This window comes from Abrus precatorius, unplaced genomic scaffold (genome assembly GCF_003935025.1).
Source record: "Abrus precatorius isolate BTA unplaced genomic scaffold, Abrus_2018 Scaffold5, whole genome shotgun sequence".
Lineage (NCBI taxonomy): Eukaryota > Viridiplantae > Streptophyta > Magnoliopsida > Fabales > Fabaceae > Abrus > Abrus precatorius.
Window position 1 is genome coordinate 10752385 of NW_020874395.1, and position 17959 is coordinate 10770343.

A 17959-nucleotide genomic window follows, 5' to 3' on the forward strand; every position below is an offset into this window, starting at 1 on the left:
TCAAAAATATTATATAAAAATACCAAAAATTTAAAGAAATGAAAAGTCATATATATATATATATATATAATAGGCTGAGAAAAATAAAATAAAAATTAATAAAAAAGTCAATATATTTTTACTGAGATATAAACTTATATTTAGAAGTCTTACAAAATTGAAATTTAGAATAAAATATTTTTAATTTATGAGTCATAATCATTAGTTCAAAGTATTTTAAAAATATTATTTATAGAAATACTTTCCTTCTCATGATATACAATATTTGATAATATTTTATTCAGAAAAATTATTTTAATTTAATTATACTTGTGCAATGTAAAAAAAAATTACTCATGGGGAAAATATAAGTCCCAATTCTGAGATGGTTTGGTAAAAAATAATTAATTTAATTTAATTTAATTTTGTATCTTCTATTAATAATACATTTAAATATTATAACATTAAACTTTTATCTTTTACCAATAATATTAGCAAAAGGGTAATCAAAATTTTTATAATGCCTAGTGTTCTAAATAAATATTTTACTGTAACAGAATTTTTTTTTTACTTAGTGTAATATGTGATAAAAATTTAATAGAGAATGTATTATTTTTTAAATAGAATAGTAGAAACAAGTAAAAATTATGCACTAATGATTCAACACGAAAACTGGATTAAATGAATAGTTATATTGAAACAAACATATTAAAAAAATGTCTAACAATCAAAGTTTATCTTAAAAATAATTACATTTTAAAAATGACTATTAGATTATAAAATGAACAGATTATAGCATGTATAAACAAGTTTTATATTTTATCTTTTATTTTTTTAATTTTTTTTTAAACATTCACTTTAATCCTTTAAATATTCACCTAACATTTATTTTATATTTTAAACATTTACGACATTAAATTCTTCTAATATTGAAAGGTACACAAGTAATTATCATTTTGATTTCATTTAAGAAATTAAGAGATTTATTTAATATTGGAAACCTTTTAATTAATGCTTTTGAAAGACTTATTTTAAGTAATGAATAAATATTTATTATTATTTTTAAATAAGTTCTATTATTTTTTTCAAGAATAGATTTGATCAAATAAAAAATAATTTAATTAAATTATATTTACTGTATAAACATTTTTACATAAAAAAATTATAAATTATCATATTATTATGATTTATTAGCTTTTAAATTATTATTTTCAAAATTTATATTTAAAATATTATTTGATTAATGAATGAATTTTTTATTTGATTAATGAATGAATTTTTTATTCTCTATCTAAAAATATCTTGGTCGAATTCAAATTAAATTAGATGTGAAACAAAAAAAATATAAAATAAAAAAAATAAAACAATACAACTATTTTTTATTAAAAGATAAAAATTAAAAAAATATTAGTGTGATATTTTATTATTTTTAATAAAATTATTTTATAAATTAATCTGATGAGCATTTATACAAACGTTAAAAAAATTAATTAATTAATAATTTAAAGACCTTTTCATTAAAAGTATATTAAAATCAAATTCACAAAAATTATTTAACGATATAATAATGCATTACAAATTGTTACTGATATAAAAATAAAACTAAATATTTCACAAATCCGTTCATATGAATACGAAATCTTGTTTGCACTTAAAAAATTTTCTTTCTGTTTTAAAATGGGCACTTCAAGTCTTTTAATTAATACAATCAATTAATTGTCGTATAACATTTATTTTCAGTATTAATTTTTTAATGGAATAATTAATTATTTTAATTAATGAAAAATAAGCATAAACGCGTTTAAAATTTGATAGGAACTGTAGAAGCTGGCTGCAGGCATACAGATTTGACTGAAGCGTCCACCACGCGGCATGGACCTCTGTTGTACAGAATCACACTCTTTTACTTACCTTCCACGTACCCAAATTTGCTTCCTATTCTATTCCCAGATGCCACCTCCACCCACGTCCCTTTATAATATATATAAACACACACAGGTTAACACAACGCAAATTCCCAATTCATTATTCTTCATTGCACCTTTCACACTTTCATCGATTGCAATTAATCTTAACCACCGTTCATAAAAGAAAAAAAAAATGGAAACCCCAATGACACTCACCGGCTTGCTCCGCCGCGTTGCCGGAAAATTCCCCTCCCTCCGAGCCATCTCCGTCGCCGGAAAATTCGACATCACCCACTCCCGCCTCCACCAACTGGCCGAATCTGCCGCCGCTCGCTTGGTCTCCGCCGGAATCAAGCCCGGCGATGTCGTCGCCCTCACCTTCCCTAACACCGTCGAGGTTCGTTTCGTTTGGTTGCTTGGAAAACGATGTAGAAAACAAGAGAAAATACTCACACGTTTCCTTTTCTTTTTTTGTTTCAGTTCGTTGTTATGTTCTTAGCCGTTATTCGAGCTCGAGCCACAGCGGCGCCGTTAAACCCGGCTTACACAGCCGATGAGTTCGAGTTTTACTTATCCGACTCGGAATCGAAGCTTCTGTTGACATCGTTGGAAGGAAACGAGCCGGCTCAGTCCGCGGCTTCCAAGCTCAACATCCCCCGCGCCGCGGCTTCAATTAGTCAAGCCGAAAACGAACAAGCCGAGCTGAGTCTCTCGTTGAACCACCTCGACTCGATTGACTCGGTTTCCGAACTCGTTAATGAGCCTGATGACGTGGCGCTTTTTCTCCACACCTCGGGCACAACGAGCCGTCCCAAGGGAGTGCCACTGACTCAGCACAACTTGTTATCATCGGTGAGGAACATCGAGTCAGTGTACCGACTCACTGAGTCTGACTCGACGGTGATTGTGCTTCCTTTGTTTCACGTTCACGGGTTGATCGCCGGGTTACTGAGTTCACTCGGCGCCGGCGCGGCGGTGGCGTTGCCGGCGGCGGGAAGGTTCTCTGCGTCGACGTTTTGGAAGGACATGGTTAAGTACAACGCCACGTGGTACACTGCGGTTCCTACCATACACCAGATCATACTGGATCGCCACTCGAATAACCCCGAACCGGTTTACCCGAGGCTCCGGTTTATTAGGAGCTGTAGTGCTTCGCTTGCACCGGTTATTTTAGGTAAACTGGAAGAGGCTTTCGGAGCACCGGTTTTGGAGGCTTATGCGATGACTGAGGCCTCTCATCTTATGGCTTCGAACCCGTTGCCACAAGATGGGCCCCACAAGGCCGGGTCAGTTGGGAAACCCGTGGGTCAAGAAATGGCTATATTGAATGAAACGGGTCGGGTCCAAGAAGCTGAGGTTAGTGGAGAGGTTTGTATTCGGGGACCCAACGTGACAAAAGGATATAAGAACAACGTGGATGCTAATACGGCGGCGTTTCAGTTTGGTTGGTTTCACACTGGTGATATTGGATACTTTGATTCGGAGGGGTACTTGCATCTCGTGGGTCGGATCAAGGAACTCATTAACCGAGGAGGTATTATTATTATTATTTTATATTCATCATTTAATTCAACTTTATTAGCTATATTATTATTATGCTTGGGAATGAAATATAAAACGTGGGTACAATAGTTAAACTAGTTTGGGGTTCTTTTTAAATTAAGTAAGTATTTGATGTGAAGAATTGTGGAATATGCCTAAACTCATCTTGCAATGAGAATGAATTGTGGAATACGAATATTATGAATTGTGGAACACTATGTGATCTCCAAACTTGGTGCATTGACAATGTTAAAGAAAAGTCCGCGTTGAACAGAGCTTAACGTTGAATGTCTTCCTGATTAGGGTTTCGTTCTAGTTTTCTAATTTGTCAGGTAGTCGTGACTCAAGAAACTTCTTAATATTTGCATTTTTGATCCATAAATTATTTATTAACATGGAAATAGCGTTGAATGTTTTTGGTTGAAGTTGGCTTTTCGTTTGTATTAACAACAGTTGTTATACCGGTTACGTGGCCAAGTAAATGATGGTGATGTTAATTGGGTTTTGATTTGCTAGTCATATCACGAAGGAAGTGGACACAATTGTGGTATTAAGTATTAACCATCCATATCATAAGATTAGGTAATAAAAAGTAGAAATATAATAATTTAAATTTTATTTTCATTGATTTGTATCACATAGAAAAAGAAAAAGAAAATCTATTTCGCATTTATTTAATATGGTTCTCAACTCATCTGTGTTTCACTTTCTGAAGATTGTCCGATGAAGGTGCATTTTTTTAAATATTTTATTCTCTTATTTTAGGGGAAAAAATATCACCAATAGAAGTGGATGGTGTCCTTCTATCACATCCAGACATTGCTCAGGCTGTTGCTTTCGGAGTGCCCGATGAGAAGTATGGCGAAGAGGTATGTCTTTTTCTAATTTATTTTTGGGTCTTATTATACTGTGTACATCATCTTTTGTTTTTTTCCCTGGAAGAAACTACAGTTGAACTATAAAATATAAATTTTCCCCATCATTTTATATGGATTGAAGTATCAAATTATATAACTTATATTTACTTTTACACTAATTTATACTTTTTTATTTAATTTTCTTAATAGAAAATCAACTATTAAATTAAAAGTTTTAATTATATAAATTATGTTTATCAATTTTAGGTTAATTTTCTTCAATAAAAAAAATCAACAATGAAGAAGAAAAATAATACTTGAAATAGTAGTTTGATGGAATTGACTATAGATACTGGTACTAAATGGGTCATTGATGACGGCAAAACTGTGTCTACTTGTGTTCGTAAGAAAGCTCTTGCCTCACAAAAATAAACACAGGCCTACTTGTTTTCTCATAATTGGTGGTATATCAGATGACACTTCTATTTTGTGCATTGATTGGTTATTAACGATAACGTGTGATGAGGCCCTACCAACAGGGTAACATCTTCCAGAAAGCCAAACTGAACCGAGGATTTCTGTGGTGTTCAGTTTTTATCACTTTCTGCCCTCAGGAGTCGCACTCTATCATATACCAACATTTCGTGGCGTACAAGAAAACTCATCTGCTTCAGAAGAGTCCATTTCTATCTCAACATCTTTTGGCAAATGGATTTATAAGCTTTTCGATGCCATGTTACAGAAAATCACTTTCCTATCTTAATATCCACCGATAGGGAAAATGATCCAAATCTGAAAAGCTTTTCGTGTGATCTTGGTTCTCAAAATGGCATTATTTTCTTTAAACGGTTCAGCTACTTCATAACCTTTTGATGCCATTCTCCTTAAGGAAAACACCTTGTTAATTGTCACCTTGCAACTACTCGTTTTCTGACCCACTTACGGGACCCTTCGCAATAACTTTTTAATATCACGAGATTTTCATTAAGAAGTTTTAATATTTCCGAATATTCATGATCAGTTCAAAAGTGCTTAAAAATAAGTAGGTGACCACCCTTTTTCTTGTGTGCACTTTGAGATATTAAATGAAAAGAATTCTGAAATTGGTCATGATGCATCTATTATTTCATTGAAAATTGGGTTGAACATATCTTTTTACCTTTCAACAGATATACTGTGCTGTGATCCCAAGAGAAGGATCAAACATTGATGAGGTAGAGGTTCTAAGATATAGCAAGAAGAATCTTGCATCTTTCAAGGTCCCCAAAAAGGTCTTCGTTACTGATTCTTTGCCCAAGACCGCCACTGGAAAGATTTTGCGCCGTCTTGTAGCAGAACACTTTGTCTCTCATATTTGAGAAGGATGAGTCCCTAGCTTTGATGCCTACATCCATGGCCAATACATGGTTGGAGTCTGCAGACCATAAATTTAAACAATAATTTGGCTACTTGGCATTTAAGAGGTCGATATTTCTGCAAATGGTCTTTCCTACAGGATACAATATAGATTGGGGTTTTCAATGATTCTTGTTAAATGTTCAGAATGTAATGTTTTCAATATTTTATAGATCTTAAATTCCTAGTCCTTTTTTGTTTACATTTCCAACTTCATGAATCATGAGATGTGGGAAATTAAAAATTAATCGTCCAGATAATAAGTATGAAAACCTTCAACTAGAACAGCACAAACATCAGTTCTAAACACCGATATTCTTGCAAAGTGCAACTGACATTTTAAAGTGAAGGACTTAATTTAAATATTTAAAAAATTAGAGAGACTAAATATTAGGAACTAAAACTATACTGAAAATGCAATTAAAGTCTTGAATATAACAGTGAAAGGGTTTCTAATGTCTGAATAAGAAATGTTGAAATGAAGGGGCTTAAAGTCAAACAGAAGATAAGCAGAGAGAAGTGTGCCATGCTTGTCATGACTGGAAAAATTATTGAGTGATCTAACGAGATCTGGGTCGCTTGCATTGCATTATGTGAATAAATTTTATAATTTATTAAAAAGTTGATTTATATAGCAACGTGAATAGCCAGATCACATGGTTCCTGATGATGAATTTTTCGTCATGACAGAGTCAAATATTGGTTGCCACAAAAGATGAATAGAACACCACTGCAATTTTAGTCCTAGTCCATCTCTTGGTCCTCTGAAGTAATTAGGATAATGCACTATTAGGCTCTCACAAACTATACATCACTGCGTCGGGTTTCAACTATCTTCACTCAAACGAGAAATACCAAACAATGCAATGCATGAGTTAAGTAGCACATAGCAGCAAACGTACACGTGAAAAGATAATACTCATCTAAAGCTAGCTTGTTATGAAGTGATAAAGACTGTATTCATGCTTAAAGTGCATAGTGATCTTAACCTACTAAAATTCAAGAGAACAATTACATTTTAAGGATCCTTTTTTCCAAAATAGTGTGATTTGAATTAGGAAATATTAGCAATATTCAGTAAACATCCCTACGACCGTTGATATTTATCAACAATTCTTTCTGGACACATTCTTAGCAATTGTCAGTACAATAGCAATAAGACAACTTTCCGAAGAACATAGCAGTGAATTGTTCAGTCTATCTCTTCAACATATCCTGAAGATTGTGAAATATTTTAAATATTTGTGAAAATATATGTAATAAAAGAACTTGTTACAAATAAGAAAGAATGAATTTTACTAAACAGATAAATAAATATGGGGAAATTGAAAGAAGAGTAGGATAATCTCTAAATTTACCTAAAATTGTCATTTTTTTATAAAAATAAATTTTCAAGTTGTATATACTCTGATTAAACTTATACAGCATACACTTTAATTTATTTATTTTTTAATAAGTACTCAAGTATATCCATGGTGTACTAGTATCCGGTATGCAAAAGCTGATATTGTAGAGAGCCTCGTTATCCAACAGGATCAGATACCTCAAGGGTATTCTTCCCGCATCTTGGAAATTCGAATCGTTCCCTTAACCTCATTCTAAACCAGTTCACCCTCCCAAGGAATGGCACAACTGAAGCAGCAATAAGCAAAAAGTGCAAAACTTGTTTTTAGCACCCGGATTACGAAACACAAGAACAATACGATTTCATATAGAACCCACATGCCCTTGTCATCATAACACACTCAGGATTTATCCCTTTTTCACACATATAAAGTCAAGGTAAAACACCAATCTGATTCTGCATATTTTCATTTCATATGTCACACAAGAGACTCTATCCAAGACTTCAATACCATCTCTTTTAATTATAGTTGAGATTATTGGAATTACAAAAATTGCAGGTAAAACAACTTGGCTTTCCATTCCTTGCTCCTACACATTCTTGATTTGAATATGGTTTTCCATGTAACTTCAAGTTATTCATTATGTTAGTTAATTGTGCTAACATCTCATCCGTAGCTTCATGCTTCTATACTCGTGGGAATGTAAGGGTTTTCTCAATGAAATGAACTTCAGAATCTGGTTTCCCTGCTCATCAATAGGTAAGTAACTGTAACATAACTTGGCCATTCTAAGCAACAATAATTCAATGCTAAAGTAAAAGTTATGCCACTGTTTTCTTGTTGGCATACTAAGCAACCTTAGGTGTTAGGACACAGGATTCCTAAGTACTCACTGTAGGCACTGTGTCTTATTCCTACGGTTCAATCATGGGTCAAGAAGTACCCAATTTAGCTAAGCTTACAATTAAGGTCCCTTTTATTTGTTACAGTCTCAAGAGTCACTTTCAAAATACTTCAATCACTTCTACATTACTTGTGGAATGAATCTAACTGCATCGTCAAGTCTTGAGTTGCTTATAAGATTAGGGAGTTGTTGGAATTTAAATTATTGCTTCTGTTGGACATGCTGAAGGAAGTTTTACAGGAAATATAGGAGTAGGATTTGCAGCGGATTTTGGGGCATTTGTAGTGTAATTTTCTTAAAGAACAATGAGGCATGCTTATATAGAATTATTATGAGAATTATGAAATTCAAGTAATTCTATAATAGCAAAATCAAATATAGAAATTACATCGTGGAATAAATCTAACATTTTGGGGCACTTGTAGTGTTATTTTCTTCGACAGAACATTGAGTCATGCTTATTTTCTTTTTCTTAACCACTTGAAACCTTTGATTAATGAGACCATAGTCTAAAGGTAAGACTTTTCTCCTTGCTTAAATTGTGGTTTTCCAGCTAAGAAGTGAGAGACATCACAAGGTGCTGTTCAAGCCATTAATAATCTAGAAATGTTCCCTTTCTATATGTTGATTATTTGTGTGTGTTATTACTTCTTTTTGTTTATCTTCTTTCATATGTAATTAAAATTATTGATGTCAGTAAAACTTAAAGAGCTTAATATTGATTTTTTTATTTACAATGGATTGACGAATAAGAAATTTTTATTATCGTTGGGTGTGAAACAATCTTCTTACACTGTATTATTCAGGATGTGCAACATCTGTTCAATTGTAAGAAAGGTACTAACTAGTCATGATAACTCTGCTTGCAACCAAATCATGCAACAGTTGAACTTTAATATACGCAAAGATTAGACATACCACTCCCAATCAAAAGTATAATGTGGTGTTAGTTAAAAAAAAAACATGCCTATTGGTTGCAGCATTTGCAAAGTCATTGAATTGAGATATTTTTCAAGTTCTAAATTATTAATATTATTATTACTAGTTTTAGTTTTGGTTTTCTTTGGCCAGAATAGCTATATTTTGTCATTTGATTGTATTAGTTGTTGTCTGGACTGAAGATAAATATTTTAGAAGTCTATTATAAAAACAATGAAATTAGATTCATGATGATGACCTTTCTAACTCTTCTAATGTTGAAATGATAATTAGGAAGAGAGTTATGGTTATTTATGCAGGCTAGTGAGTAACATACATTGAGCTGTGTTCTCTTAATAAAAATAAACACAATGATGTATAGTGATGATTGCTGCTTGTATAGCACAGTCAATAGTAGCAATTTATAATGTATAGTGAGTTACACTTGTATCACAAAAAAAAAAACTTGACATGATTACAAACTGATTATAATTCATTTCTAATGTCATCTAACATATGTAGAACAACAACTTGTTATCCAAAACAAATTGCGTCAGGCTCTCGAAATTGAAAGAATGAAACAAAGTGAATGCGTTAGGCAATGGGCCATTTAACTTACTTTTACAAAATAAAGATAGGAAAGGCCAACAAGATTGTCTAACCTGACAGTAACATGATGACAGTTTTATTTTTCACAATATAAAATAGTATTGAAAAAAATTAAACAAAGTGCCAGAGTAAGAGAATAAATGGGCCATATAACCTATTTTACCAAGACAAAGATAGGAAAGTCCGTATTAAATTTGACCAGCCACGTAATACTGTGAATCAATAGCTTCATTATTATTTGATAATTTTAACTTGCAGAACATAAAATACTAATTACCATATTACCAAAAAGATTAGAGTTTGGACCACAGATAATTAATAATACAAAAATAGACAGAGCTCCATGATTTATACATGAATGAAGGAGCAACCACAGCCCAGAATCCCACCATAAATCCAAATGCCATACTCACAGAAAACCAATTCACTTCATGTCCTTCACTCTCATTGCCATTTTGATCAATATTAGGAATTTTGCCATTTGAAATGCAGTTGATGGGCAACGGCTCGCCACATAGATTATTGTCAACAAAGTTGGATGCCTCAAGGGATTGCAACTGTGTGCCTGTGGGTATTTTTCCCTTCAAATGATTATAAGACAAGTTCAGCAAGCTAATAAAGCTCAAATTTGATATGGTTGTGGGGATTTCACCAGAAAGTTGATTCCTTGAAAAATCCAGGGATTGCAATGAGCCAATGCTTTGTGGAATATGACCAGTTAATTGATTGTGAGACAAGTTCAAAAAATTCAATCCATCTAGATTTGTGATTTCTCTAGGCATTTCTCCTATTAATTTGTTATCTGAGAGATCAATGCTTGTTATCAAACCAAGAATATTTTGATACTCATCTCCCCTTCCTTTCAGCCACAGATGCATGCTTACAACACCAGATTCAGAACTGTTTACTGATGAACTAAGGATAAATGGATCAGTACTTCTGTTTGGCAACATCATGGCATTCAAGTGGTTGAAACAATTTGGGATATTGCCCGAGAAACTATTGTTTGCAAGGTCCAAAACCTGAAGAGATTTCAAAGCACATATTTGACTGGGAATGTGACTAAAAAATTTGTTTGATCGAAGACGAAGAAATTTCAAATTTATGAGTCTTTCGCCGATCCATGATGGAATATTTCCTGAAAAATTATTTTCGCCAAGGTCCAAGGATATTAACTCACTAGTGTTCTTCAAAATCGGGGGAAAATTTCCAGAAAGTGTGTTGTTGCGGAATTGCAAAGACTGAAGCAACGATAAAGAGCCCACAGACGAGGGTAAATTCCCAGTAAAATGGTTGCTTTGTAAATTTACATCCACAAGATATGGCCACATTAGCCAACAATCAGGAATTTCCCTTGATAAATTATTTGATGCAAGGTTGAGAAACTCTAATTTCTTTGGCTTGTCATGATTTTTGCAAAGGAATTCAGTCATGGATCCGGAGAACAAGTTGTGTGATAGGTCTAAGCGAATCATTTTATCAAAAAGTTGAGGCAGTTGGCCACGTGAGCGATTTGAGCTTAGATCCAATGTATTTGGAAGCTCACCATGGATGCTATTATGAGAGAGGTCCATATCAGACGCCTGAGAAAATGTTTCCCAAAACCAAGTGGGAATAGAATCTGAAATCCCTGTGTTAGAGATTCTCAGAGCATTAAGATATTTTTGTGACTGAATCCACGATGGAAATTTGGGACCCAAGTTCCATGAGCTCAGTGTCAATCTAGTAACTTGAAATCTAGGACTCCAATTAGGAGTCACTTCTAAAGAGAAGTTGTTCCCTCTCGCATAAAATCTCTTTAAGTTCGTAAGATTTGCAAGATCATCTTCCTTCACAACTCCTTGAAAACGATTGTCGCCAATAGAAAGATATGACAATTTAGAGATCGATCCAAGACTTTCAAATGGATTTCCATTGAATAGATTGTTGGACAGATCAAGAACCCTTAATGACGAGAGTTTTCTAAATGATGGAGGGAGTGCACCATCAATTGAGTTGTTGTACAAGTGCAACATCTCAATATTTTTGAACATCCCAATTTGATCTGTGAGATTGCCTGACAGATGAGAGCTCCCAACTTGAAGACTTGTGAGTCCATGGGAAATACAAGGAGCCAGAATTTCCAAGATTTCACTAACTCGTTGGTTGAGTTTGAGACGTGAGAAACCAACTTCCCTTATGTTGCAGAGATTACCCAAAGAAGTTGGAATTCTTCCTTCAATCTGATTTGCAGAGAAATAAAGTGCAACCAGAGAAGTCAAATTTCCCAGGGCATCAGAAATATTTCCACACAAGTTGTTGTATGAAAGGTCCAAGAACTTGAGATGACGAAAACTATATATCCAATCTGGTAAAGATGAGAATGAATTGTAATACAAGTCAAGATTTTCAAGAAGTGTGAGGTTTTGAAGGCCATCAGGAATTGGACCTTCGAACTGATTACCACTTAATTGAAGAGAAACAAGTCTCCTCAGTCCAAATATCCACTTTGGGACAACAGAAGAAAAATGAGTAAAGGAAAGGTCGAGAGTGAGAAGAGATGAAAAGTTGAGTAAGGATGGTTGATTATAAGGATGGACAATACAATATGACAAGTGTAGGTCCGTCAAAGAAGGAAGAGCACTCAGAGTTTGTAGCCAATCAAATGATTTGGACAGGTCTGCAGCTCTCAAATCAACATACTGAAGATTGGAAAGACCCGATAGCCAATCAAGATTTTCAGCAAACATAGCTCCCTTGTCATAATAACTTGCAAGGCCAAGATGTACCAAATTTGTGAGGTTCCCAAATTGAGGAGGAATCTTACCACTGAATCCGGCATTTGAGAGGTTGAGGTAAGTTAAGGAGGTGATTGCCCCAATGAAAGTAGGAATTTGCATACCTCCAAAGTCATTGCCGCTTAAGTCCAAGTAATTCAAATGCTTCAAATCAACCAAACATGGATTTATCTCTCCACCAAAACTCGATTTCACAAAAGCATCATATGCGACATCGTCGTACTCGTCAGAAGGAGGTGTAATACTGAGGTGAAGCTCAACAACATGGGCAGTTATATTACTGCACACAACTCCTAACCACTCACAGCAATTGGTATTAGCAGTTGCATTCCAAGAAGAGAGCCTATTCGAATGATCAATGAGATGATCTTTCAACTTCACAAGTGTTTCACTCTCACTTGGGATGCACACTACATCTCTCGATGCCTTGCAAATTACTATAGGAAACGTCAACAAGGCAAGACAGAAAAGGCTAAATATAGAATTCATGATCACACAATGCATTCCATACAATGTTTTTTGAGTGATTCTTGCTTCTGCATGTTAAACCTTCTTTCTAATATTTATATTGGTTGGTGCCTTGCCTTTTTTATTTTTAATATCTTCCTCCTTTTTCTTTAACTGATTTTATATTGACTGAAACATCCTGTTGAACAAAATTCTTAGACACTGTGAATTTTTATATATATTTTTATCTCTCTCACTGTTTAAAATTCTTGTTCTAAATTATTAAAAATTTGACGCGACAACAAGTTATCATTTTAAATAGATTAATTTTAGTACAAAATTTGAACAATTGTTTCATATTAAAATACTTGAGTAAACAATTTGCAGGAAAACATGATATAACTATAATAGATTAACTGCTGACTTTACTTGAATTATTTCTGTACCAAATACTAAAATAAAGCATATAAACAAAATTTTATAATGTAGTTCTTAGAGCTAATTAAATGGTTGATTCTTGTAATCTAGCACCATTGTGTTATTCATTTACAATGGAATACAAATTTCTTAACTTATATTACACAGTGAGACAGATTGTGTTATTTATTTGTTTAGTTAATTAGAAATTTAATTTTGTAATTAAGGTTTTAATTTTAATTTGATTTTATAGTTACGATTTTAATTTAGGAATTATTTAGCTATTTAGAAATTCTTTTCATCTCTATTTTATTGGATTGGGCTTTTTTTTGTTGTCCATGTTGATATTAGGATTTATTTAGCCTATAATATGCTCTTTTGTAAACAATTGACAACTTTTGAATGAGAAACAACTCTGTTTTTTTGTACGAGTCAGAGAGTATTTACTATAGAGGTTTTAAGTTCTGGTTATAATTAAGTCACATAGATATTACATTAAGTTTAACTTTTTTAAAATTTGAAGTTGAAGCGGAGCAAGTGTTTCATTTTGTTTTTTCATAGATATAACACAAATGTTAAGAGTGAGTCAAGCAAATAAAAACAAAAATGATTAAAATATATCAATCAATTTAAAGATTATTTTGTTCCTATCTATTTATTTTATATATTTTTTTAATTTAACAAAATAATATTCTTCTTTGTTATTTTACTTTTCATTTTCTATATTTGAAAAGGTTGCTGTGTTATTTTTTCATTTCAATTGTATTTGAATAGCAAAATATGTTTATTGAAATAAAAACTAATTAGAGAGGCTTACCTAGAAGAAATGTTGGATATAAAAAAATCATATCATGGGCTGTCATATTACTAGACAAGTCTTTACTTTGATAGTTCCTATCCATAGAATATTTCACAACAAAATAAACAAAAGAACATACAAAGAAATGGGATACATTTTAAACTTTATACCCTTAGTCTATATGTCACTACTAAACCTTATGTCCATATTGTTGAAGTCTTTATTTTTATTTAAATGTGTGTTTACTTCTATGATATAATATCTTACACGTAAACTAAAAAAATAAAAAAAATACATAAAATGTATTTTAAATTCAATATCTATGATCTATCATACTATTAGACTACATGTCAATTCTTCTAAATATTCTATTAGTTTAGTTTAATAAATTTATAATCCTCTAACATTTATTTTTGTTAATGTTACACCTAAATCTCGTTCCTAATTTAATTTGAATAAAAGAATTTATTTAAAATTTAAATTATTTTAATGATAACAATAAAATAATTAAACTTAATAATTACATATTATATAATAGGTTGTAAAATTTATATTAAAAATTACTCCCTCCAGTCTTTTTTATAAGAAACAAAATAAAACATTTTTTTATTCTTTATTATAAGAAACAAATAATAGATTTAAGATGTATTAATTGTTAATTTTTTTTATACTATTCTTTTATTAGTATTATTAAATATATGCATTATTAACTACATTATTTAATATCATATGTATTTTTAAAGCAAAATTTATATATATAAAAAATATAACTGAATTAATTACTTTCCTTAATCTAATAATTTAATTTTTTGTTTCTTATAAATAGAGTCAGAAAAGGAGTATAACATATAGTTACAAAAACATTCTAAAATATAAAATTTGATTCACTCGTCGCATTATTATACATAATAGTAGAAGATACAATATCTAAATAAATAATATAACTACAGGGTCAAAATGCACTAAACATTAATTTTCATTAAAGAATCATCAATATTCACTTATGATGTTTTCTACTGTGTTATTCAATAACTAGAACACTCTACAAATTATCAAATAATAATAATAATAATAATAATAATAATAATAATAATAATAATAATAATAAAAAAGGAATGTATAATAAATCTTTATGATATTATAAAAATATTTTTTTTTTAAATCTGTAAAATTTTCTTGGATGTCAATACTTTTCCAGTTTCAACTTCATTGACTATATATCATTTACTTTCAAAGCCTTACTCATGAATTGGTATAATAAAGAATCTTTTAAAAGTATTGGTCTTCCGCCCACACTTATGACCGACTCATCTCACCTTTTTTTATTTCTTTGCTAAGATTTTTTGCATGTAGCAGCTAAAGGAAAATCAATTTTTAAACGATCGCACCTTTGGAATATAGAACAATGTGAGTGATTAATTGTTTTATGTATTTATTTATTAATGATTGATGGTTTTGGTTCTGAAACTCAAAGGAAGTGTTGCGCCAAGTTTCCAAGAGAAGCACAATGCTTGTTGTTTTGAATCGAGATTGATTGGAGGCATGAATGAAAATGTAAAGATGTTGAATCGAATTGGGTCATTTATTATAATTTCAAAGTTTTGGTAAGATTGAATCATGAAAACCATATGCAGGAAATGCATAAATCAAGTTATATTACAGGAGCTTAATAAATTATAATTCATTAAATTTAAAATAAATAAAAAGTTAGAACAAATGTAAAAATTTTTAGACTTTCACAGGTGAAAAAAATCATTCCTTAAAGATTATATTTTACATCTCTTGCATTTCCTTTCCCAACTGCATGAATTTTAACCATCAATATAATTTTTTACTCAACTAAAATATTGACAGAAGAATATGATTAAGAAAGGATGAATGATTAAAGATGAAATTGCCCCTTCATTTATTTTTCAACTGCAGGGGATCCCTTGTATTATTTTGCATGGATTTATCAGTAATATCATTTCCATTTTCAGTTTAAATAAGCTTTGAATTTGTAATTGACAAAACTACAGTAATGAGGAAATAGATATCAACAAATGTGAAATCAAGAGTGCCCCTTTTGGCATAATTACGTTATGCTTTCTCAAATTGGTTACTTCAAGAACAAGTGTTACATCTCAAGCAAAAATTGTTCGGATCCGGATCTTAATGTTTCAGCACAAACTGCAGGGTTATGTTAGTGTTTTTTTCGTATTTTTATTTAAACAAAAATACAAAATATAACCCTACAGTTAGGGAGGAATCCTTTGGTTCAATTGCCTTTTTCTTTATATTCTCAGCCTTACGAAAAATTTAATTAAAATATTTTAGCTGAAGGCTAGTATAAGTTAGCATATTAAGTAGTTTGTCAGCTTAGTCATTGTGTAGTTACATGAAGCTTTGCTGACTTTATACGCTCAATCTAGTGAGATTCTGCATAAAATGTTTTCTTTGAATGTGATTTTTTTTTTATTCAGTTCATGCTTTGAAATGCTGAAAAGGACAATTAAAATATGTGCATTAGAATAATAGAATTCTTAATGATTTTTGGATGAATCCAATCCTCTAATATTTTAATTTGTTTGTGGATAAATAAAAGTTTAAGTTTGAGTTTGTGATGAATTCACATTTTGTTGATATTTTACTTATCTTTTTAATAGATTTTTTTTATAAAATAAAGTTAAAAAATGTAAATATATAAAAATATCATTTATGTTATTAATTTTAATTTCTCTAATTTAATTTAATTTACGTAGTTTTATAATTATTTTTTTGTAAATATGCTTATTAGAATAAAATTGCAGGAAATTTTGCGCAATGATCCATAAAATTTGAGTTTTTAAGAAAAAATTTGATACAAATAATCACTTTCAACATTCAAAATAACTTCTAGCAAGGATTCTCTAAAAGTCAGCTAAAAATAAACACTTCTAACATTCATAATGAGTACTCCAGAGCTATTTCTAGAAAGCAAAGTAAAGCCTATTATTTTATATAGATTAAAGTATCAAATTATATAAGTATAACTTATATTTACTTTTACATTAATTTGTACTTTTTAATTTAATTTTTTCATTAGAAATCAACTATTAAATTAATATTTTTAATTATATAAATTATGTTTATCAATTTTAGGTTAATTTTCTTCAATAAAAAAATCAACAATGAAGAAGAAAAGTAATACTTGAAATAGTAGTTTGAATGGAATTGATTATAGATACTAGTACTAAATGTGTCATTGATGACGGCAAAACTGTGTCTACGTGTATTCATAAGAAAGGTCTTGCTTCACAAATAAACACAGGCCTACCTGTTTCCTCATAATTGATGGTATATCAGATGACACTTCTATTTTGTGCATTGATTGGTTATTAACGATAACGTATGATGAGGCCCTACCAACAGGGTAACATCTTCCAGAAAGTCAAACTGAACCGAGGATTTCTGGGGCGTTGAGTTTTTATCACTTTCTGCCCTCAGGAGTCGCACTCTATCATATACCAACATTTCGTGGCGTACAAGAAAACTCCTCTGCTTCAGAAGAGTCCATTTCTATCTCAACATCTTTTGGCAAATGGATTTATAAGCTTTTCGATGCCATGTTACAGAAAATCACTTTCCTATCTTAATATCCACCGATAGGGAAAATGATCCAAATCTGAAAAGCTTTTCGTGTGATCTTGGTTCTCAAAATGACATTATTTTCTTTAAACGGTTCAGCTACTTCATAACCTTTTGATGCCATTCTCCTTGAGGAAAACACCTTGTTAATTGTCAGCTTGCAGCTACTTGTTTTCTGACCCACTTACGTGACCCTTCGCAATAACTTTTCAATATCATGAGATTTTCATTAAAAAGTTTAATATTTCCGAAGATTCATGATCAGTTCAAAAGTGCTTAAAAATAAGTGACCACCCTTTTTCTTGTGTGTACTTTGAGATATTAAATGAAAAGAATTCTGAAATTTGTGGATTACTATATGCTCACATGATGCATCTATTAGTTCGTTGAAAATTGGGTTGAACATATCTTTTTACCTTTCAACAGATATACTGTGCTGTGATCCCAAGAGAAGGA

General features: G+C 31.4%; 2 protein-coding genes across 2 annotated transcripts; one reads left to right on the forward strand and one right to left on the reverse strand.

Annotated features, from left to right (window-relative positions):
* The first annotated feature begins 1996 nt into the window (after positions 1-1996).
* On the forward strand, positions 1997-5887 carry LOC113867437 (oxalate--CoA ligase-like). Its single transcript, XM_027502764.1, has 4 exons — positions 1997-2283; positions 2367-3420; positions 4194-4297; positions 5455-5887. Exons 1-4 carry the CDS (start codon positions 2080-2082, stop codon positions 5641-5643), a joined length of 1551 nt encoding a protein of 516 aa, XP_027358565.1. The 5' UTR covers positions 1997-2079; the 3' UTR covers positions 5644-5887.
* A 3633-nt stretch (positions 5888-9520) lies between these two features.
* Positions 9521-12765, reverse strand: LOC113868092 (receptor-like protein EIX2). The gene has a single exon (XM_027503658.1). The coding sequence runs from the start codon at positions 12736-12738 to the stop codon at positions 9751-9753; it is 2988 nt and encodes a 995-aa protein (XP_027359459.1). The 5' UTR covers positions 12739-12765; the 3' UTR covers positions 9521-9750.
* Positions 12766-17959: the final 5194 nt, after the last annotated feature.